Source organism: Lampris incognitus, chromosome 1 (genome assembly GCF_029633865.1).
Source record: "Lampris incognitus isolate fLamInc1 chromosome 1, fLamInc1.hap2, whole genome shotgun sequence".
Taxonomy (NCBI): domain Eukaryota; kingdom Metazoa; phylum Chordata; class Actinopteri; order Lampriformes; family Lampridae; genus Lampris; species Lampris incognitus.
In genome coordinates, this window is record NC_079211.1 from 51,264,261 (window position 1) to 51,288,573 (window position 24,313).

The window sequence follows — 24,313 nt, forward strand, 5'->3', positions numbered from 1 at the left end:
ATGTAGAAAATGAATATGCATAGCAACAGGCGATAGTGCGGTGATACAGGAATTGGAGCAGACTATCAAAATATACAACACACACACATTCATTCATACCTAGGGGCAATTTATTATGGCCAATTCACCTGACCTACATGTCTTTGGACTGTGGACTGTCATTTTCTTCATATATCTTACAATTCCATTGTAATTCTGTTATCCTCTTTCAATGTTGTATTGGGTAAACACAACATCCATTGCACGTCTGTCCATCTTCGGAGAGGGAGAGATCCCTCCTCTGTTGCTCTCCCTGAGGTTTCTTCCTATTTTCTTCTCCCTTTTAAAGGGCTGGGGGTTTTTTTTTAGGGAGCTGTTCCTTATCCCATGCAAAGTTCTAAGGACAGGGTGTTGTATTGGATGTAAAGCCCACTGAGACAAATTTGTAATTTGTGATATTGGGCTACGCAAATGAAATTGATTTGACTAGGGAGCAGGTTGAGGAGAGGCTGGAGGGGTGGAGGTATGCACTGGAGAAAAGAAGAAGGAATGTCTGTAGGAGCAAGACGGGATGCAAGGAGTAGAGGTGATGAAGGCGTATGAGTTTAAATACTTGGGGTCAACTGTCCAAAGTAACGAGGAGTGCAGGAGAGAGGTGAAGAAGAGAGTGCAGGCAGGGTGGAGTGGGTGGAGAAGAGTGTCAGGAGTGATTTGTGACAGAAGGGTACCAGCAAGAGTTAAAGGGAAGGTTTACAAGATGGTAGTGAGACCAGCTATGTTATATGGTGTGGAGACAGTGGCACTGATGAAAAGACAGGAGGTGGAGCTGGAGGTGGCAGAGATGAAGATGATAAGATTTTCACTGGGAGTGATGAGGAAGGACAGGATTAGGAACGAGTACATTAGAGGGACAGCTCAGGTTGGACGGTTTGGAGACAAAGCAAGAGAGGCAAGATGGAGATGGTGTGGACATGTGTGGAGGAGAGATGCTGGGTATATTGGGAGAAGGATGCTGAATATGGAGCTGCCAGGGAAGAAGACAAGAGGAAGGCCAAAGAGGAGGTTTATGGATGTGGTGAGGGAGGACATGCAGGTGGCTGGTGTGACAGAGGAAGATGCAGAGGACAGGAAGCGATGGAGACGAATGATCCGCTGTGGTGACCCCTAACGGCAGCTGCTGAAAGTAGTAGTAGTAGTAGTAGTAGTAGTAGTAGTAGTAGTAGTAGTAGTTGGCAGAAAGTATGTGAGCCAGTATGATCCAAAACATTAAATCAGTGTATTATCCTCAGGGTAGTCAGGGCAATTTAAAAAGTGTTATTCACTCGAAACGGCAAAAGTTTTTATTGGACAAATGCAAACATCTGGAATATAAATTAACACAAAACGGGCTTAAATGGTAAAAAAGCAAAAAGCACTGTCAGTTACGACACAATACATAAAAATAAAGCAAAGATAAAAATCCTCAATAAAATGACAACACCGTCTCCCTGTTACATCTGGTTTTTCTTGCTCAGCCGTCTGTGTGTCATCACAGCTGCTCGGGTCAAGGGTTTGCATCGGGGAAGTAAGAAACGACAACTCTGGCCCATCTTCTTCTCGCTCAGCAAAGCCAAACGTGTTCTTATCACTTATTTACAGTTACCCACGCAGCCCCGGCTAAAGCCTGCACACGCGGGACAGACTTGTAAGATTGGACTGCTTCATGGGATGTCTCGAGAGCAGCTGCATCCACACACACGGCGCCATTCTGAAAACCCTTCACAGCAGAGAGGAGACAGTGGCCTCCACATGCACGGTAAAACGTTCAAGTCCTGCTCACACAGTGAGCCTGTGGCCCGTTGCAGAGCTACAGTGGCCCCGGCTGCGCTCTTACTGCATGATACAGCTTCTGCACGAGCTCATCAGACATGTAAACAACAGCGTGTTCATTCCCATAAACCACACTGACCCATCAGAAAACATCTTACAACCCTCCATCCACCCATCATCCGAACCGCTTATCCTGCTCTCAGGGATGCTGGAGCCTATCCCAGCAGTCATTGGGCGGCAGGCGGGGAGACACCCTGGTCAGGCCGCCAGGCCATCACACAGGGCCCACACACACACACACACACACACATTCGTACCAAGGGGCAATTTAGTTTGGCCGAGTCACCTGACCTACATGTCTTTGGACTGTGGGAGGAAACCCACGCAGACACGGGGAGAACATGCAAACTCCACACAGACGACGACCCGGGGCGACCCTCAAGGTTGGACTACCCCGGGGGCTCAAACCCAGGACCTTCTTGCTGTGAGGCGACCGCGCTAACCACCGCGCCACCGTGCCGCCCCAATTTACAACCATCCGTGTTAAATAGACTGGATGCTGAACAATATGGAAGTTGTCCTCTGTACAGCAACATGCTGCTACCACTGGAAGGCGATTATGTAAATTTAACGCAGCAAAAATCACAAACCCACCGTCACGGCCGAATCAAGGGTTAGCATTTTGCTTTTGTATGATGCTGTGGCTAATAGATCAGTGAACAGTAACCGTTTTGGTTATGTCCAACTATTCTGGTTACTCTCTGTCATTTCAGCGGGTTGTTGCCATCAACGTTAGGGCTGGGTGTTTGGGGTAAGGCAGGGCAAACGAGGGTTGCTGCACTGTCCTTATTCAGGGGCAATATATTTGGCCCTATTGCGACCTTCATTTACAATAACACTAATGATGATGAATCAATAAAACCAGGAGATTATAAATAACATGTCATGTTACTGTAATGAACATGGGTGTGTAGAATTGCTGGCCAGTTGGCTCACAGGTCGGACCCTTTAGTCGACCAGTTAACATAGTCGACCGTGGGACGCGAACCCGGGTCTCCTGCACCACGGGCAACTACGTTAACCGGTCGACTAAAGGGCCCGACTCTTTAGCCAATGGGCTAGCGAGTCTACACATCCCTAATTGTTACACTACCCCCCTCCTTCGGGAAGCGCGTCCCCGCGCTTCAGCATACCAGCTCCCTCATGCCTCTGGGCACATGCACTTCTGATGGTCTCACGGTCTCACCATCCCACTTCTGACACCAATGTAGCGAATTCAGGGGGGCCGCCGGGAACCGCCGCAGCCGAGACGTGAACCTGGCTGTGGCGGTTCCTGGCTGCCCCCTGAATTAGCTAAATTTGGGCTGTACTCCAAAGTACCAGAAACTGAAGGAAGGCTGACAGGGACCTAATACCCCTTCATTTAACTTTTCAACCTGGCTCTGTTACTCTCAACATCCCTTAAGCCTTCATCTACATCAATGTTTTGTTGTTGGAGCGCAGGATAGGGAGAATTTGCCCTTTTCAGGACAATCCAATTGGTTCGAATGTTTCAGTCAAGATCAATCCATCACAAATAATCCACGGTACTCCTTTCAAACAGTCAGACAAGCAAGCCATGTTAAATGTAGCATGTGTCTTCTGCGGCTCTGCTACGAGGAGGTGACAGCGGTCAGACAGAGATGGTGGGGGTCGCCGGTGGGTGTGGAGGGGACGGGGAGTCATCAGAAGGAGTGTGCCTCAGGAGCAGCTCCTTCTCCCGGGGAAGGCAGGGCCTGCTGAGGTCCTGGCTGTGGGAGTGGTAGAGACGCAGGAAGGACAGGATGGCCTGGGCCAGCCACAGAGCCGTCACACCCCAGAGAGACGCCTGTAGCAGAGACACAGAGGACACATGGTCAGTCTTAAAGGTGATGGAGTGAGGACTTGAAAAGGAGGTAAATGGCAAAGTGGGTATGTACTTTATGATAGGGCATATGAGTATGTGTGTGTGTGTCATAGAATGACAAACAAAAATGTATGCCTTGATGCACACGTCGGCTGTCCCACCCCGCTTCTGCCGTTGTTTTGGTCAGACTTTTTAACATTGTTTGCTTTATTACTTGTAAGTGATAAAACCAACTATTCCGCATTGATTTCAGTTCCTTTGAGGCTTTTAGTTCTCTCCATTTAACAAACAAATACACAATGTTGAACGGACCCTAACCCTTCAATCCCCACTGTTTCCCATGGGTGACCCTTTAATCCCAACTGTTTCCCATGGGTGACCCTTTAATCCCAACTGTTTCCTCTGGGTAACCCTGTAATCCCCACTGTTTCCTCTGGGTAACGCTTTAATCTCCACTGTTTCCTCTAGGTAACCCTTTAATCCCCCCCTGTTTCCTCTGGGTAACACTTTAATCCCCACTGTTTCCTCTGGGTAACCACTGTTTCCTCTGGGTAACCCTTTAATCCCCACTGTTTCCTCTGGGTAACCCTTTAATCCCCCCTGTTTCCTCTGGGTAACCCTTTAACATCCTGGCCATTCACTTCAAAGAAATAACTAGTTAATTCAGGAATAGAATAGATGTAATTGTACTATGACGAGTGGTAATTACTGAGTAATATATGAGTGAAACCGGGGCTTTTCTATATATCTGCTTCCTTAACGGCTTGTTAAATATAATCAACATCAACCACCATACGGGTTAAATTCAAAAATCACACTGAACGAAACACACTTATTTCAGCTGTCTGTGTCGCGGGGATGGATAACAATTCTCTCTTGAACTCTAATATAAAGGGAATACTGAATGTGGTGCTGTCTTTACTGTGGTTATGTGAACCAGCAGGACATTCAGTATTTACCCTATATTATATCAGTTCAGCTATTTCACTCATTTACGACCTGTCTGTAGAGCTCATGTCACTTTGAGCTGCTGCTGGGAACTCATCCACAGAGGTCACCTGCTCATCTATCAATGTCTTTGTGTGTGTGTGTGTGTGTGCTCATGGTTCTCTGCAAGCATGTACATGAAGTCCTTACCTGTGCTAGAGTAAGCTGTGTGTAAAACGAGGAGGTGTCGACGTCCAGGTAAAGAGGGACAGACTGAGACTCTGAGCAGCTTGAAAACAACGAAGAAAGATGGATGAGTTATGCCATTCACGATGCAAGCACGCACTCTCTCGCTGTTCTAACTGTTGGTTTAAGCGGTGCTGTGTGAGTCTGAGGTGCTCTGCTGTCTGAGCTCAGCATACGGAGTAATATGCAACATCTCCATCCATCCATCCATCCATCCATCCATTAGCCAAACCCTGCTCTCAGGGTCGCGGGGATGCTGGAGCCTATCCCAGCAGTCATTGGGCGGCAGGCGGGGAGACACCCAGGACAGGCCGCCAGGCCATCATAGGGCCCACACACACACACATTCACAGATAGGGACAATGTTGTACGGCCGATCCACCTGACCTACATGTCTTTGGACTGTAGGAGGAAACCGGAGCACCCAGAGGAAACCCACGCAGACACGGGGAGAACATGCAAACTCCACACAGAGGACGACCCGGGACGACCCCCAAGGTTGATCTACCCCGGGGCTCGAACCCAGGACCTTGTTGCTGTAAGGCGACTGCGCTAACCACTGCACCACCGTACCGCCCGAGCTATAGTATAGGAATGCTTCAATTTTGTATCTGTATTTCAGCTGAGAGTACACACCAGTTTGGGGAGTATGACGACCTCTCCAAGTCTTATGAGAAGCCGCCTCTCAGACAAACTAACATTGTGCCGTGGGATATTAGATCAAAACTAGCCTGCCGACTTCCAATACACCCCAGCTGCAGCCACCACGACCCGAAGAGCTCGAGTGTACCTGTATGGACGCGTGTTGTCATCTGTGACGGTGTTGCACCAGGAGGCCAGGCCCAAGGACAAGGTGATGCTGGCCCCGCCAGACAGAAACAACACACACAGACTCAGCAGCACGGTCAGGAAGGAGGAGAACAGGGTGCTGCGTAACAAACACAGTGCACACACACACAGATAAGAATCCATCAGGCAGTGACAACAAATACATTTGCAGTGCGCACGCAGTGTTGTGGTTCATATGATGATCACCATCGTTAGCCCATTATTACGCTGGTCTACAAAAATATAGTTTTTTTTTCTTGCATGGACTTTGGGAACTGTTTTTGGCTAATTTTGGGCTGCTGAATCCAAATCTGAGCTCAGATTTGCTTTGTGCTATCTGTACGCTCCTTATTCAGGATTTTTACAAAAGTTGACCATCTAGTCTGGCAATCTTGGTGGGGATAAAAATGACCCCTACTCATTTCCTAAGTAATTTCATGCTAGCTGAGTGTTTATTTATTCATTGTAATCATTTTTGCATCTATCGATCTTCTAATGCAACAGGGCTTTTTTTAAACTTCAGAGTGTGAAATTGCTGTTTTCTCAAAAAATAACGATTTTTCATTGTTCAAAAACCTGATGTGATAGGCAAAAACTAACGCCAGATTTGGATTCAGCACCCAAAAGTGAGCTAGAATCCGTTGAAAAACCCCATGCAAGAAAAATTGTGTTGACCAGTGCACTGGTCTACAAAAATATAGTTTGTTTTTTTTCTTGCATGGACTTTGGAAACTGTTTTTGGCTAATTTTGGGGTGCTGAATCCAAATCTGACATCAGATTTGCTCTGTCCCATCAAGTTTTCGTGCTATCTGTACGCTCCTGATTCAGGATTTTTACAAAAGTTGACCACGTAAGTCTGGCAATCTTGGTGGGGATAAAAATGACCCCTACTCATTTCGTAAGTAATTTTATGCTAGCTGAGTGTTTATTTATTCATTGTAATCATTTTTGCATCTATCGATCTTCTAATGCAACAGTGTTTTTTTTTAAACTCCCGAGTGTAAAATTGCTGTTTTCTCAAAAATAATGATTTTTCATAGATCAAAAACCTGATGTGATAAACACAAACTAGCGCCAGATTTGGATTCAGCACCCAAAAGTGAGCTAGAATCCGTTGAAAAACCCCATGCAGGAAAATTTGTGTTGACCAGTGCACTGGTCTACAAAAATATAGTTTGTTTTTTTCTTGCATGGATTTTGGGAACTGTTTTTGGCTAATTTCGGGCTGCTGAATCCAAATCTGAGCTCAGATTTGCTCTGTCACATCAAGTTTTCGTGCTATCTGTACGCTCCTTATTCAGGATTTTTACAGAAGTTGACCACCTAAGTGTGGCAATCTTGGTGGGGATAAAAATGACCCCTACTCATTTCCTAAGTAATTTCGTGCTAGCTGAGTGTTTATTTATTCAATGTCATCATTTTTGCATCTATCGATCTTCTAATGCAACAGGGCTTTTTTAACATCCCGAGTGTAAAATTGCTGTTTTCTCAAAAAATAACGATTTTTCATAGTTCAAAAACCTGACGTGATAGGCACAAACTAACGCCAGATTTGGATTCAGCACCCAAAAGTGAGCTAGAATCCGTTGAAAAACCCCATGCAAGAAAAATTGTGTTGACCAGTGTGTTGTTGTTATTGTTGTTGTTGTTGTCTATTCTGAATCCTGGGTTAGCTGGCAGTTCTCATCCCTGGCAGTGGCAAAAGTCATGTACGTGATGCGTTTCGTGCCGGTTCTTCTTACTCGTCGTGGCGCCCGTGGAGGTAGAAGAGGCACCTCCAGCCCTGCGCGGCCCCGTACAGCGCCGTGAAGATCCCCACAAACGTGGCGAACTGGCAGGCGGCCGGCGGCCCCCACTGCCGGACCACCAGGTGGGGGACGTCTGCCGGCTGCGCCGCGAGCTGGCCCCGCTCCTCCGTCCTCCAGTAGCCGGTAGCGAAAAGCGCGCAGCGCCCCTTGAACGCGGAGCCGTTGAGCGCCAGCGGAACCACCAGCAGCAGCCCCGCCAGCACGGAGAGGGCGTGGGCTGCGCAGTGGGCCAGCAGCAGTCGTCGGTCAAGCTCCATATTTGAAGGTAAACAGCGGGTAAAAAAAAAAAAACATATATATATCGTGGACTAAAAAATGCGCGAGTTCGAGAGTTTCCGTTGCGTTATCGGTCGTTACTTACAATGTAGCGGGGTGCGGGGTGTTTACGATGCGGTGATCTGCGCAACCCCCGACGCGTGCCTCCCCGACTGTTACACAACCCGGATAGGCTGCTGCACAAGAGCGGCTCGTGACGCAGACGCGACGCGCGCGCGTCCGTTCTGATCAAGCGGCCTACCTCGGCGGCGGCGCCCACAAACAGACACACTCGGGAGGTGGCTTGAGCATAGAGCGCTCCGGGACTGGACTGAGGAGGGCAGGGTGTGGTGACTGGCGAGGGTGGGAGTGAGGAGCTACGGAGCGGTGGTAGTTGGGATGGGAGGGAGGGAGGGAGGGAGGGAGGGTGGTGCGGAGGAGGGTCGTTGAGAACGAAGGGTTTAAAACCAATAATGAGGTTCAAGGAAGGAAACGCTTCCTCAAGGAAGGAAACACGTCCTCAAGGAAGGAAACGCTTCCTCAAGGAAGGAAACGCGTCCTCAAGGAAGGAAGCGCTTCCTCAAGGAAAGAAACGCTTCCTCAAGGAAAGAAACGCTTCCTGAAGGAAGGAAACGCTTCCTCAAGGAAGGAAACGCTTCCTGAAGGAAGGAAACGCGTCCTCAAGGAAGGAAACGCGTCCTCAAGGAAGGAAACTGGCGGAACATTGATGGAGAAAGTGTCGGGTGATGGCTCCTCGTTAACGACGAGGAGCAGAGGAACGCGATGACGTCGACTGAAGCGTACAAGCAAAATGTTTTGAAAAGCCAAGAAGAGACGTGAGAGGGCTTTCGTGAGAGGCGTTATATATGGGACACTAGTGGAGGAAAAGTTGGAGGATTCCACGCCTGCCATGAGAGGTGGTAAAGTTGTTGGCTGTAGTAACGCGGGCTAGAGTTTGCGACGGCAGATGCCGGGGTAGCGAAGAAGATGCAGAGCGGCGTATCAGGAAGAGAGAAGAAGCAAAGCGAAGTCGTTCCCGAGTGTTGTTATGCGACCATAACGTACCCCGAACCCTGCATTAAACTTCCGCAAGTAAGAGGAGGAGAGAGGGGGGGGGGGGTCGATGGCTTGTCAGTGTTGCAGGATCGCCAAGAGAGGGCGTTGCCTGATAAAGTAACAGTGGCATATGCGTATGATTGAGCTCTTTCAAATGCCAAAAATATGGACGCACTGCAGCTGGGTGTAAAGGGAAACGGAAGCAAATAAGCGGAACAAAAGCATGATGACGGGGAATGTGAATATTGTGGAGAGGAAGAAACAGTGGCTCGTGCATTATTGTGCTGCCAGAAATATGAGCCATAGCGAGGTTTTAAGGAATGCACTAGGAGAGATTGGAGAGCAAAATGTCGTAATATTAAAAAAAATAAAACTTCAGGTGACAAGTGTTGGAATCTCCTAAGAGTAATTAAGATCATCAAGAATAATGAATGGAAATTGAGAAACGTTAGTATTATTGATTTATTTGTTTATTTATTTATGTTAGTTCGGTTCATTTTATTTATTTAATTACGTCTATTACCGTTTATTGTTTTGATCGTGTTTCTTTGGTGAAGTATGAGGGTAGCGCTGTAGTTTACACTCCGGGCCAGATGGCGGCGATAAGACACCCGAAAGCTGTTTGCCAGCCGCCAATAAAACAGGAAGAAGAAGCAGACGAAGAGGCGGAGGACTATTGCGTCACAAAGAGCCACTCTAGAAACGGAACAACGGTGATCACTTGTGATCAGCGGCGTCGCAGTGGGGGTAAAAAGGGGAAGGACCTGCCAGGGTCCAGAAGGGAGGGGCCCTCGGGAAAAGCCTGGAATTAAAAGTTTGTTTTGGCTTGCAAATTTCTATTTCCAACTAATTAATGCCATAACTGTAGTTAAAATTGGCTCAATACATCAGGACAAAATAGTGGAGGCTCTCTGAGGCCCCCCTCACCCCTCTGAGGCCCCTCTCACCCCCTCTGAGGCCCCTCTCAGCCCTTACAAAAGGGGCAAAACGGGTTTAGTCCGCCCCTCACGAGCCTCCCTCAGTGCAGCTCATCTAGTCCTGTCGCGAGTGACTGCTGAAACAAGCACGAGCACGGAGTCGTGTCTTCCCCAAATAAAGCAAAACCTGGGCTCCAGAAAAGAACATAAAGGAAAGGGAGAGAAGGCCAAATGAGGGGAAGCGCGCTGTGGCAGGGGAGTGCCAAACACTATTGTAACCGGTTATTTTCTTGCCCGGTGCGGGATTCGATACTAGTGTACTGCACCACAAGGCGACATCGCTAACCGCTCGGCTAAAGGGCCAGACCCGTGGCTAATGGGTCTTGTTAGTAGTTTACAGCGGTTTTAAGAAAACGCAACAAGCTTTTGTTTGATCTGCAGTGTATCCAAGTGTATACTGACTACGAGATTACACGCGTCCCTTAGAAATCTAAATTACCTATAAGACCTGTTAGCGACCCTTTAGCCGAGCGGTTAGCGATGTTGCCTTATGGCGCAGTACACGCCATATCGAATCCCGCACCGGGCAAGAAAATAACCGGTTACAGAAATAAATGTGTGCTATGGCAGTGTTTCTCAACCGGGGGTCCGCGGACCCCTAGTGGTCCGTGGTGTAATTGCAAGGGGTCCGTGAAAATAAAATATCTTTAAAAAAAAGATCCTTGTGTGGTGACCCACATCTATATAACTAGAGACATTCACCTAAGAGGGAATGCACTTCCGCTTCCGGTCCAGAGAGTTCAGTGTCGTTGTCGAATATATGACATGTAAAGTTGGAGCTAGTAAACTACCTCGACTACGTCTACTCTCACGTCTCCTGTCTCGTTGTTTTCTAACTCCACATTGGTGACCCCGACGTGATCGAACAACTAATACGAGTATGTCTGACAACGACGACGCCGGTGCTAACAACATGGCTATTGCTAACGCTAGCATTTACACCGCTACTGTGAAGCTACCCGACTTTTGGCAGCATAATCCACGGCCGTGGTTTCAACATGTGGAAGCCCAGTTCCAGCTGAGAGGGATAACGCAGGATGCAACGCAGTACTTCCACGTAGTGGCGGCGTTAGACGCATCGACAACGGCGCGAGCAATGACACTGTTGGAAGCTCCGCCAGCTGCTGGCAAGTACGATGCTATAAAGACATTCCTCCTGAAACTATTTGAACTGTCGGAGCTGGAGAAGGCAGACCGTTTACTGTCCCCGAATGGCCTCGGCGACGGCAAACCGTCTGATTTAATGGAAAAAATGCTGTCTGTGCTGGGATCGGCTGATCCGGCCTTTCTTTTCACACACATTTTTCTGAGGCAGCTCCCCGCACCTGTACGCACAGCACTGGCCAGTTCTCCTCTCGCCGCCTCCAAGGACTACCGTTCTCTGGCTGCTGAAGCAGACAGGGTTTTCCTGGCCAACCGGCAACAGTTTGTGCATGCCCTGCTACCCCGCCAGACCGCCCCACCACCACCTGTGTACGACTATATGGACACCGCGGCTGCGGTGACAGCCCGCCGCCAACCTGACGACGGGCTCTGTTATTACCATGCCAGGTTTGGGGCAAAAGCAAAACGGTGTCGCAAACCCTGCAGTTACAGGGTTCAGGGAAACGCCAAGGCCGGCGCTCGTTAACGGCTATGGGCGCCGGCCGTGACTGCAAGCTGTTGTTCATCAGAGACTCCTTGTCGGGCCGGCGGCTGCTGGTTGACTCTGGCGCTCAACGCAGCATACTACCAGCACAAGCTGTGGACACGATGACCGACAGTCACGGCCCCCAGATGGACGCCGCCAACGGCACGTCCATTCGGACGTACGGTATCAGACATGTGGACGTGTGTTTTGGCGGCCGACGTTTCGGCTGGGACTTTGTGATGGCTGCTGTATCCACCCCGCTCCTAGGTGCGGATTTCCTCTGTGCTTTCAACCTGCTGGTGGATGTTAAAAACTGTCGCGTGATTGATGCCGTCTCTTTTGCGTCATACCCCTGCACGCTTGGGGGCGCTGGAGCGCTGTGCCTCGCTAACACACTCTCCACCGGGGATCCATACCAACGCCTGCTCGCAAATTTCCCCGAGCTGACCACACCCACCTTCTCCTCGGCGGTGGCCAAGCACGGCGTGGAACATCATATCACCACAGTGGGGCCCCCAGTTTACGCCCGGGCCCGACGCCTCGACTCGGCCAAGCTCGCAATAGCCAGGGAGGAGTTTTCGACTATGGAGCACCTCGGCATTGTCCGCCGTTCTGACAGCCCGTGGGCTTCCCCTCTTCACATGGTTACTAAGGCCAACGGGGGTTGGCGCCCGTGCGGGGACTACCGTCGCCTAAACAATGCCACGACCCCCGACCGGTACCCCATACCGCACATACAAGATTTCTCTACCCACCTGGCGGACGCTGCCATCTATTCCAAAATTGACTTAGTGCGGGGGTATCACCAAGTGCCGGTCCACCCACTGGATGTCCCAAAAACGGCTGTCATCACACCCTTTGGGCTCTTTGAGTTTTTACGTATGCCTTTCGGCCTTAAAGGGGCGGCGCAGACGTTTCAGCGCCTTATGGATTCTGTGCTCCGTGACATGCCATTTTTGTTTGTGTACTTAGACGACATCCTCGTGGCCAGCGCGTCGGCGGAGGAACACATGACGCACCTCAGACAGCTGTTTGACAGGCTCAGCGAACACGGCCTCATCATCAACCCAGCTAAGTGTCAGTTCGGGGAGTCGTCCATCACCTTCCTCGGGCACCACATCACTCCACAGGGGGCCGTTCCCCTCCCTGCCAGGGTTGAGGCTGTCACCATGTTCCCCCGCCCCCGCACTGTACAGTCGCTGCAGGAATTCCTGGGCATGGTGAACTTTTATAACCGTTTCCTGCCCCGTGCCGCCCACATCATGCGTCCCCTGTATGAGGCCCTGCGGGGTAAGAAGTCTAAGGACGAGCTTGACTGGTCTTCGGGGATGGACGAGGCTTTTGTGGCCGCCAAGACCGCGCTGGCCAACGCTGCGCTGCTAGCTCACCCGTCGCCTGCCGCCCCCATAGCCCTTACAACGGATGCCTCCGACTACGCCGTGGGGGCCGTGTGTGAGCAGTGGGTGGGGGGGGGGGCTGGCAGCCGTTGGCGTTCTTCAGTAAACAACTCCGTGAGAGCGAGCGCAAATACAGCACCTTTGATAGGGAACTACTGGGTCTCTTCCTCGCAACCAGACACTTTAGGTTCCTATTGGAGGGCCGACAGTTCACCGCTTTCGTGGACCACAAACCGCTGACGTTCTGTATGGCCAAAACCTCAGAACCGTGGTCTGGGCGTCAGCAGCGTCATCTCGCGGCGGTTTCCGAGTTTACCACGGACATACAACACGTGTCGGGCAAGGATAACTCCGTCGCCGACTGCCTTTCACGGGCGGTTGTTAACGCCGTTCACTTGGGACTCGACTACGCCGCTATGGCAGCGGACCAAGCCAAGGACGCGACCGTTCAAGACTACCGGTCGACCCCTACGGCGCTACGGCTGGAGGACGTGACGTTCGACGCGGCCAACACCACCCTCCTCTGTGACATCTCCACCGGTCAACCGCGCCCCCTGGTGCCTACTTCCTGGCGGCGCCGAGTTTTCGACACCGTCCACGGCCTTTCCCACCCGGGAGTGAAGGCCTCGACCAAATTGGTGAGCGTCAAGTTTGTTTGGCCTGGGCTCCGTAAGGATGTTAGAGCCTGGGCCGGCTCTTGTGTGGCGTGCCAACGCGCCAAGGTGCACCGCCATACCAAGGCCCCTTTGGCGCCGTTTGTGGTTCCAGAGAGGCGGTTTGACCACGTCAATGTTGACCTGGTGGGTCCCCTGCCCCCCTCCCGTGGTTATACGTTCCTCCTCACTATTGTGGACAGGGCCACCAGGTGGCCAGAGGCTATTCCCTTGTCCTCCACGACGGCAGCAGAGGTAGCACGGGCGTTCATCGGCTGCTGGGTGGCCCGTTTCGGCACACCGGGTGACATCACGAGCGACCGGGGCTCCCAGTTTACCTCGGAGCTCTGGACGGCGGTCGCTGAGCACCTGGGGATGAAGATCCACCGCACTACGGCGTACAACCCGCAGAGCAACGGACTTTGTGAGCGGTTCCATCGGGACATGAAAGCCGCTCTGCGGGCAAGCCTCACTGGCTGCGACTGGATGGACCGGCTCCCATGGGTCATGCTCGGCCTGCGTTCGGCCCCGAAGGAAGACCTCCAGACCTCCTCCGCTGAGCTGGTGTATGGCCAGCCCCTGCGAGTTCCGGGGGAGTTTCTTCCGGATGCTACGACTCCCTGGTCGGCCGCCTCTCACCTCAGTGCGTCCCGGAGCGCTGCCGGTGCCTTCGCTCCCGTTCCGATGTCTCAACACTGCCTCCCCCGGTCCTACGTCCCCAAGGATCTGCCATCGGCGAGGTACGTCTTCATTAGGCACGACAGCCATCGGTCCCCGCTGCAGCCCCCATACGACGGGCCCTTCTGCGTCCTGGAGGCGGGGGATAAGAACTTTGTGGTGGACATGGGGGGCAGGCCGGAGCGGGTCGCTATAGACCGTCTCAAGCCTGCTCACTTGGACATTGGGGAGCCAATGCAATTGGCCCTACCCCCGCGGCGGGGACGCCCTCCTAGGTCGGCCCCGGCACCTGCCTCTGTTCCTGCTTCGGCCCCGCCTATGGCCCGGGTTTCGGCCCCATCTGTTTCCCCTCCTGTGAAGCGCAGCCGTTATGGCCGCAGGGTCCACCCCCCGACTCGTCACTTGTTTTCCCCGTGACTTTGCACTATGTCATTGCCTGTTCTGTTGTAGAGTCTATTTTTATGTTCATGAGTTGCGCTTTTGCTGTTTTGCATTGTTTTGTGTAGGTGAATTCTGGGGGGGCCTGTGTGGTGACCCACATCTATATAACTAGAGACATTCACCTAAGAGAGAATGCACTTCCGCTTCCGGTCCAGAGAGTTCAGTGTCGTTGTCGAATATATGACATGTAAAGTTGGAGCTAGTAAACTACCTCGACTACGTCTACTCTCACGTCTCCTGTCTCGTTGTTTTCTAACTCCACACTATGACGTTTATAGAAATAGGATTATTTTACTCAAATGTGACTGAGACCTTTATCTACCTAAACTATAAAGGCTAACAGGACTTTTTTCTCTAATTACATCTGTTTCACAAGTGTAATTTATTGTATTTTAATAAGAGATCTCGCTCCCGTTTGCATTGTTAAAAGTTACTGCATAAAAATTCTGTTGTTACATATATCTGAAAGTTACTGAATACATATTCTGTTTTGTTACATATATCTGAAAGTTACTGCATAAGAATTCTGTTTGTTAACTATATCTAAGTTACAACTGAAAGCTCTTATTTTTGCCCCAAAGAGTGATTAAATGCTATAATGCAATTTAAAATGCAGTTTCTACTGTTTCTATCAAATTGCAACCCCCCTCCCCCAAGATCAGGTGGAGGGGTCCTCAGGGTAGATCAAAAATACGCAGGGGGTCCAGGACCCCGAAAAGGTTGAGAACCACTGTGCTATGGGACTGGCGTTGTTGGATGGTTTACTCGGCTGCCTTTTCTTTCTCTTCCAAATGTCATTTGCTACCAACGCGGCAGCTATTTCCAAGCACGCCCTTTGACATTAATTTCCTAAATTAAGCCTGAACATCGGAGAACGCGGCCATCGACCCGGTTACATCCGGCGTGCTGAACGAGCGCTCCACATTTAAACGAACCCCCCATTACTTCCGATCGGAACCTCTATTTCCCACTACTTATCTGTTTCTATTTCAACGCCTGTTTCTTTTTTTTTTTATTGAACAAAACATATAAACAAGAAAATATTACATCACAATAGGACAAAAAATAGTTACAAAAATATAAATTATTTCAAAATTAAAATTTACATATCCATAAAAAAAGAAAAGAAAAGACAAAATAAAAAAGCTCGAGATACAGGATTTAAGTTAAATTATATTCTTCACATAGTCTCCTGGTTTTGCTGGCTTTAGGATTCATACATGCTTTTAAAGATCCTAAATAGGATGAGAGAAGTGCTTTGAATACACTAATGTTTGGACGCTGGCGTGCAAATTTGGTACAATGAATATGAAATTTAGCAAATATTAATAGAAGGTTGATAATATACATTTTTTCTGAACTTATTTCCTCATTTTGTGACAGACCAAATAAAACATGGTGGGTGTCCAGTTTACAAGAAGAGTCAGTTTTGTTATTTATGAGATTATTTAGATCAATCCAAAAAACATGAGAGTAGGTACAATCCCCAAATAAACGACATATGGTTTCATCCACATTGCCACAAAAGGAACACAGTGTGTCAATATTAATCTTGTATTTTACAAGAAGGGACTTGACTGGATAACACCTGTGAAGCAGTTTAAATGTAACTTCTCGTACCTTATTTTTAATACAATATTTTCGCGATAAAATCCAAGCGTTCCTCCATTGCAACGCCTGTTTCGTTGAGCGGAACCAACGCGAGGTGACGTTTCCGCGCGTCCTCGCGTGTGCGCCGCTGAAACCACTCCGGCGGAAGTTGGCTCGCTCGCGCGGCCTTGACAACAACACACACAAAAAAAAAATGGCCAGCGGTATCGGGAGTAAGTAGGGCTTTCTTACTCTTTCCGTCTCTTTTTTGACCTCTCGGTCGGTATGAACGCCAATATATACATTGACAACTTATGTATCTACCTTCTGCCTTAAGGAGGCTCGTTGTTTACACAATTAATGTGTCGTTGGGTGTCTCATGTTTATGTCCCCCCCATAGTAGCTAGCTAACCAATGCTAACCAATGCTACGATTAAATGTGTTTAGTGGTCCTTGGTGCCATCTTCCAAGTAACGTCCGCGCAAAGGTCGGATCACAAGGCTAGTTTGTCAGAAAACAACACGTCGAACTTACTTTTGCGAGGATGTGCAGTACAGGGAAAACGGTTCTGCCTAGCCACTTGGCTAGCCGGCTACTACCCGCATAACCGCTGGCTTATGTGTTACTTCTATTCTTGAAGTTACTGCTGTAAGGGAATAACTCGGTTGGATCTAATGGGGTCAGGATAACGCCACCGATCGGTATTTGTTAACTTTGCCCATTCGCTGCCAAAGACGAATGCACCGTTAACAGGATTATTTGGTCACATTGTTGCCATTTTAGCCATGGAAGAAGGTTGCAGCGGTGCACATCATGCTGATTCTAACTTCGTATGCCTTCACTGGGGAAGAGTTTAACAAAACCTAAATTGGCTGATAGTTATATATATATATATATATATATATATATATATATATATATATATATATATATTTCTGAAGTAACGGCGGTCTGCATTCACTCCTACCTTATAACTGTCTATCCTCAACCCTCGCCTCCCCCGTCTTCAAAAGGGAGTTAGCTTAACTGCAAATATTTGATCTGCTTTGTACAGCTCCGGACACATTTTAACACCGTGGAAAATACAGACAACCGAAGGGTTCTTAATGCGTTTGTATTTGGTAGCCTACTTTTTATTTTGGGGTAACTGAATCTCGTCAAATGTATTAATTTACATTGCTGTTACTGAATTGATTAGTGCCAGTGCAGTAGTCACCGCAAACAAAAAACAAAGAAATGGTGAAAAAAAAAAGTTCACAGCCCAAAAGTCCACAACAACTCTGGTAGTTGGTGTTCTTTAGCTTGGATTTGGCTGGACAAGTAGCTAATAAATGTACTCTTTTGATACATAAGTTTGTGTTCTATATATAATATTCCATGCCCCCCCCCCCTCTCCTTTTTTCATTTTTCTTTTCCCCTCTTCAGAACACAAGATACTCAGTGTGGGGCCGACTGAGCCCTGGTCTGTGAGGGAGAAACTTTGCCTGGCCTCCTCTGTTATGAGGAGTGGTGACCAAAATTGGTAAGGAGACAACTGAACAAAAATATGTTCACCGAGCTCTTTAATCTCATAAGTAGGCAGTGCTTGGCATTTTGTACTTACTGTTGACCATGCCATGGCTCTTATAAACAAGGTTCTGTTTGCGCCTTTGATTTACCCATACTGTTTACCATCAGCTGTCCCAATAATTCCTAAAAGCAAATGGATGGATTTAACCTAAGATTTTTTTAAAATACACACGTGGTAGGCTTGATGATAATAATAATATCTTATGGTGTGTATTTACTCTCTGTCCTCCAGGGTGTCCGTTAGCAGAGCCATCAAGCCTTTTTCTGAGCCCGGACGTCCACCTGACTGGTTCTCACAGAAGGTGAGTGGGTATTTCTGTCTCTGTCTCTGTTCCTCTCTCTCTGTCGCTCTCTCTCTCTCTCTCTCTCTCTCTCTCTCTCTCTCTCTCTCTCTCTCTCTCTCTCTCTCTCTCTCTCTCATTATAAGATGGTAGTTGTGCTGTTGTGAGCATTGGTCAAGCTTATTATCTCTGCCAGGTTGTAGCTTGGAGGGGATATTGTGTTTGATTGCATGTGGGTGTGTATGACTTGTGTGGGTTTGTGTATCTGTCCACAGCTAATCTCTCAAACTACTGGGCCTATCAGCCTAAAATCTTTTGTGCACAGTTATAACTGTATGATGAAGAACCTCTAGTGGTTGTGGTGGTTCAAAACCTTTGAAAAATATTTGTTCTCGCTATCACCGCTCCCTCTCTTCATTCACTCTCTAGCTCACTCGACCAACGCTGCTTTCCATCGCTGCCTGATCTGAGTCAACTGTGCTCATGCGCGACTTCCATCTTTGGTTGACTTAGATCGGGCAGTGACAATGTCAAAACCAAAACGTGTATTCGAGTATGAGTCTTGAAAGTAAATGTGTTCAATCACTGCTGATCTCAGCACAGGAGAACTGAAGGAACTCTGGATGAACCAAAAATAATTCGCCTTATTCACCTTGCCACCATGTGAAAGTGTCATAGTCTCCAATGTTAAAACTCCGCTATAAAAATACAATTTCAACAAACCTGTGATGGACTGGCGGCCTGTCCAGGGTGTCTCCCTGCCTGCCGCCCACTGACTGCAGGGATAGGCTCCAGCATCCCCGCGACCCTGAGTAGGATAAGCGGTTTGGATATGGATGGATGGATGGATGGATGGATGGATGGATGGATGGATGGATGGATGGATGGATTAATCCCAGTCACAACTTAAAATCATCTCTAGTGTAGGGACCAGCGTTGTCCACGGACTACAATACCCATAACTCCCCGCTCAACCTCACAGGTGATCTCCACCTACCATCTCACCTCACACCGTGGTATCATTGGTTACAGTAAGTTCTACTCTATCTGGTGACGTAATTTCACCCATTAAAACCGCGGTGGATTTGAAATGCGCCCTGTCGCTGTGCACTATGCATGCACAGTGCTCAGGGGTACCCTTTCTGCAGAAGAACAAAGGACCACGCGTCTTCATGTTACCGCTGGCCACGGTTTTATTGGAAGATAACTTAGTCTTGTTCATTTGCTAATCAGCTGTTATAACCGGTTAAGTTTTCCTGCGAGACGCGCAGTTCCTGCAGAAATAGAAGGCGACTGGATCCCCTTTAATTTCCTCAACGTCGACACAACCGCAACTAAGACTCCTTCAAAATCCTCAGACGACGGACGAAACATTGAGGATTTTCAACTGACAAGCTGCCAGGAGAAAAGAGACTGTTTCCCCGAACCTGTGCCCCGCGCTGTTCGTTGGGCAACCAGACGCACCGCTGATTACCATGGATGAGTAATTTCATATAAGGCTGATATCCGGGCATAGTTTGTCTTAACGGTGTAGTTGCAGAGTTAGTTTGATAGTCGGTCTGTTTATCTCCCGTGAGAAGTGTGTTGTTAGTGGAAATCATCCGTGATCTGGTTACACACACTGTGATTCATGTAGGACATGTTGCATAGGCTAATGTTAGTTTTTCATTTTTCTCCTGTAATTTTTCTTTCGTTTGGATCTCCCCGAGGTGGTTGAGAAAAGTACTATTGTTTGAATTTATTTGGCTATTCAGCTGCACACACTCAGTTTGCTAGCTAGACCGTTCACCTTTCTTTTGTTCATTTGCTACTTTGATGTTTGTTTCTTCGCAAAATTATTTTCAGGTTTATAATTGGTGTTGATGAGCATTGGTCGATTTTCTCTTTTGATTGATTGTTTTTACTGAAGTAAGCCGTTTTGTTGCCTGTTTTGTGACAGTATTCACTGGAGCCGTCCTCTGCCAAGTAAAGCACTCCAATTGGTGCAACATTGATTATTCCATCAATTTGAATGGTTCAGTTATAAATATTGGACAGTCAAAATTAATTATTAATAAAATTATGAGACTAATTTGATAACCCTGTTGTACCTACAGTAGCTACAATAAAACATTTCCCATGACTGAGCTATGTTTTCTTACCGTTGTTTTGTGAATGAAAGTCAGTCAGCAGCAGCGCAGCCTGGACTCATTTTATATCATGAAAATGCGATGCTTAAACACATTTGAAGTCTTATTTTTTTTAATTTATTTCAGATTTTTCCCTTTTTTTCCCTCCCGATTTAGTGGTCAATCGCTCCCTATTTTAGTTCAAACACTCACCCTCGTACTGCATGCGTTCGCCAACTGCATCTCTCCGGCCGGCAGTCTCGAAGGAGACGCCTCACCACTTTCGTGACAAGGCGAATCCAGGCTGAACCACTGCTTTTCCCCACACACCCAGAGACGCATTCATGTGATGGAACACAAGCCGACTCTGCCCCCTCCCGAAGACAGCGTTGCCAATTATTGCTGCTTCATCGAGTCCGGCCATAGTCGGATCTGACGAGACCGGGGCGCGAACCCCGATCCCCAGTGGGCAACTGCATCGACACAAAGCCGATGCTTAGACCGCTACACCACCGCGGACCCCACATTTGAAGTCTTTTGATAAGGGCTTTGAAATTGTGATAGCCTGATCTCATCTCTGTCGTTTCATGTTAAGAGTAGGTTGCATTTATGCAGGCATCTGCCTCAAAGGCTGCACACTCACAGACGTACAGGCGAAACGATTTTTTAGCTTGAGCCCTGCATATTCACTTTTTTTCCCCCAATATTTCCCATTCAACTGACTTGGGTGCTGCGCAAACATCACAAAACACGGATTTTTCTATTCTGTGTGCATGCGTGTGTGTATTGCCCTTTGCCCGGTAGGGGAAAAAAGGGGTGGTTTGTTGCCAAGTTCGAACACTGGAGAAGGGGAGATACGTATGCCTGGTGGAGATCTGCACTCTACTGAATGCACTCCTGTAGTTAGTGCTTACTACCTATGTCTTTCCTTCCACAGCACTGCGCCTCTCAATACTCTGAGCTACTGGAAGCCACAGAAGCCCCAAAGTCAGTACCACAACACACCCACCAGCAGGTCCTCAATAGTTTATCATCCTGTGTGATATTTTGTCGAATGATATAAGACTAAATAGTTGTGTGTTCCAGGCGGAAGCGCGGTGAGAAGGGGGAGGTGGTAGAGACCATTGAGGATGTGATCGTTCGAAGACTGACTGCCGAGAGGATAGAGGAGCTAAAGAAACTCCTGCGAGACACGCAAGAGAAGTATAGGTGTGCACACACACACCGACACACAAACACATCTCCACAGAGGTAGACTTTTTTTAGGAAAGTGACATGTGACCTTTAACCCCGCCGTGCTTTTTTTTTTCCTTGACAGGAAGTTAAAGAAAGAGGTGGATCTGATTCAGATGGGTCACATGGACCCCCAGCTGAAGGAGCTTTGGGCAGATATCTTACAGTACGAGCCTTACCCCTCTTTTTCTCTGTATGTTTGTCTGCCTATATCTTTATCGTATTTGTTCATCGTTGGGTCTTTCTGTGGGATGATGTCGCACTAGACCCTTAATTCTCTTTATCTTTTTCATTACACAATAAATGTTGTGTGGCTTGCCACAATTTTCCATTAAGAAGTTTAAGGGCGTCCGGGTAGCTTAGTGGTCTATTCCGTTGCCTACCGACATGGGGTTCGCTGGTTCGAATCCCCATGTTACCTCCGGCTTCGTCGGGCGTCCCTACAGATACAATTGGCCGTGTCTGCAGGTGGCAAGCCGGATGTGGGTATGTGTCCTGGTCGCTGCACTAGCGCCTCCTCTGGTCGGTCAGCGCGCCTGTTCAGGGGGGAGGGGGAACTGGGGGGAATAGCATGGTCCTCCCACACGCTACGTCCCCCTTGCGAAACTCCTCACTGTCAGGTGAAAAGACGCTGCTGGCGACTCCACATGTATCGGAGGAGGCATGTGGTAGTCTGCAGCCCTCCTCGGATCGACAGAGGGGGTGGAGCTGTGACCGGGACGGCTTGGAAGAGTGGGGTAATTGGCCGGATACAATTGGGGCGAAAAGGGGGAAATAATCCAAAAAAGAAAAAAGAAAAGAAAAAAAAGAAGAAAAAGTAGTTTAAGTGTGACTGGTTACAAACCCAGACCCCAGACATCTGCAGTAAGATCTCGTTGTTTTTTTTAATTATTATTCTTACTTTTTTTACATTGTTTAATTATGCCTTGTACAGTACACTTTATCAATAGCAATACCCTGCTTCATACTTGTACACACTCAAACACACACACAATACATGCAGATTGACTGTGCAGCTGCTCGGAGTGACAGTGGTCTTCTCCTGTTGGCAGCTGAGCAGGTACAGTGCAGTCAGTGGCTAAAAGCCTCTCCCCAGAGGCACCTTGACTTCTACTGTGTCCAAGTGCATCAGGGAACTGGCACCAGTGACCTTTCAGCCACAAATCTGTGGCTCCACAACTGTGCTACCTTTCCCCCAAGGTGTTGTTTTTGTTCCCTTCCAGGAAGAAGAAGCAGGATGAGGAGGAAGTGGAACAGAAGAGGAAAACCACAGAAGCAGCTTACCAGGGTAGGGTGCTCCTTGTTTACCATTTAACTTGACCGCTGGTTCAGGAAATACTTCTCAAGTAACGGATGGCTCAGCCGGTGGGAGATTTGCTTTCAGCCAGGAGTGGGTGGTATTTTGATATCGATGCTGTGATGTCCATGTAAGGACGCCCGCTAACACCATCTGACATTATGGAATGTGTAATCGCATATCAGCCAAACATACAATCTCGTAGTGCCGGCTGAAATTACAGCAACGGTTGTTTACACCTTGATACAGCCTGTGTTGTCACACTGCACTGAGGGCTGGTCCATGGTAGTATAATAATAACGTGAATTCCTGGATATTGAATGTTCATCTGCAATTTTCTGCAGTGGTCCCAGTAATATTTGTTGTTAACGTGCACTGAAGTAGCATAATCACATGGCATGGTTAAGCTACGTTCGAGTAAAAGAAAAAGGCTATAAATGCATTTGCAAGTAGAATACTTTCCACTCGTATCTTGGGATGTTCGGTTTGAAAGAGAACTAAATTTAATTGTAAGTATACCTATTCCAGTGTTTCCCAACCCAGTCCTCAAGGACCCCCTATCCTGCAGATTTTCATTGTAACCCTGCATAGGTAGTCCCACTTGTACTTACTCAACCAATTGTCTCATAGCACTTGATTATGCAAATGTGTGCAAAATCTGACATAATTCGTTACTGATTAGTTGAATGACTACAGACAGGTACCTATTCAGGGTTGCAAAGAAAACCTGCAGGATAGGGGGTCCTTGAGGACTGGGTTGGGAAACACTGATCTATTCTAATTATCTGTTAACTCCCCCTCCTCTTTCATTTGTTTCTATTTATGGATGGCTCTCGTTTTTCTAAGACTCGCTCTGTGTTGTCAGGCAAATTCGTAAAGAATGGTTTGCGGCCGCTGATAGCGCCATGAATTGCGTATCACTTGCACCCCGCTATCTGCCCCCTTCATCCTTGATGCTCTTATTCTATGCCCATTTTTAAGAAAGATGATTTTTAAAAATGTCCACTCCAATATGAACTTTTTCCAGCTGTCATTTCCATCAAGGCTTCTTAAGTCCTTCACATGGAATGTTATGATCATGAGAATGCTTCTTCTGCTTCTGTTCAGACTTCTATTCATTTTTGCAGGGGTTGACCCGTGATGCCCTGCGAGATTCATTTAATGTGCTGCTCATTTATTCTCTTTTTTTTCCTGAAATTAGGGATATGAATCCCTTTGAATGGAGTGGTCATTCCATCATCTTGTCTCTCTCTCTCGCTCTCTCTCTTGTCCGGCCCCTGCAGCTCGCCAGGCAGTGAAGAACACTCCGAAGCGGCTCCCGAGTGTCACAGTGCGTTCCCCGATGGGGGCCAGTCCCCCTGGCCTGGACCTGCAGGCTGACTCCTCTGTGTCCACACCACCCATGGACACAGGTGGCACCACTTCAGACGACGCCAGCTCCCACCCCGTCGTATGTGTACACACACACGCACACACACGCACACACACGCACACACACACACACACACACACACACACACACACACACACACACACACACACACACACACACACACACACGGGACATCGCAGCATGAGATTTTTTCTTCTTCTTTGGATTATCCCCCAATTTCTCCCCAATTGTACCTGTCCAGTGATCCCACTCTTCTGAGCAGTCCAAGTTGC

General features: G+C 48.3%; 2 protein-coding genes across 3 annotated transcripts in view; one reads left to right on the forward strand and one right to left on the reverse strand.

Annotated features, from left to right (window-relative positions):
• Positions 1-1,302: 1,302 nt before the first annotated feature.
• Positions 1,303-8,051, reverse strand: zgc:153018 (Transmembrane protein 179-like). The gene is made up of 4 exons (XM_056296138.1): positions 7,418-8,051; positions 5,637-5,774; positions 4,811-4,889; positions 1,303-3,655 (listed from the first exon to the last, which is right to left on the reverse strand). The coding sequence occupies exons 1-4, from the start codon at positions 7,738-7,740 to the stop codon at positions 3,461-3,463; spliced, it is 735 nt and encodes a 244-aa protein (XP_056152113.1). The 5' UTR covers positions 7,741-8,051; the 3' UTR covers positions 1,303-3,460.
• Positions 7,723-24,313, forward strand: part of brd8b (bromodomain containing 8b) — a 49,973-nt gene continuing 33,382 nt past the window's right edge. The window contains exons 1-8 of one of the 2 annotated variants that reach the window (XM_056296126.1): positions 7,723-7,748; positions 17,586-17,682; positions 17,962-18,031; positions 21,056-21,105; positions 21,205-21,327; positions 21,437-21,517; positions 22,575-22,639; positions 23,932-24,098. In XM_056296126.1, the coding sequence (XP_056152101.1) occupies positions 17,660-17,682; positions 17,962-18,031; positions 21,056-21,105; positions 21,205-21,327; positions 21,437-21,517; positions 22,575-22,639; positions 23,932-24,098 (579 nt within the window). In that variant the 5' untranslated portion in view covers positions 7,723-7,748; positions 17,586-17,659. Of the gene's footprint in view, positions 7,749-16,335; positions 16,394-17,585; positions 17,683-17,961; positions 18,032-21,055; positions 21,106-21,204; positions 21,328-21,436; positions 21,518-22,574; positions 22,640-23,931; positions 24,099-24,313 lie in introns of those variants that run through there. The other variant, XM_056296117.1, reaches the window with a different exon arrangement.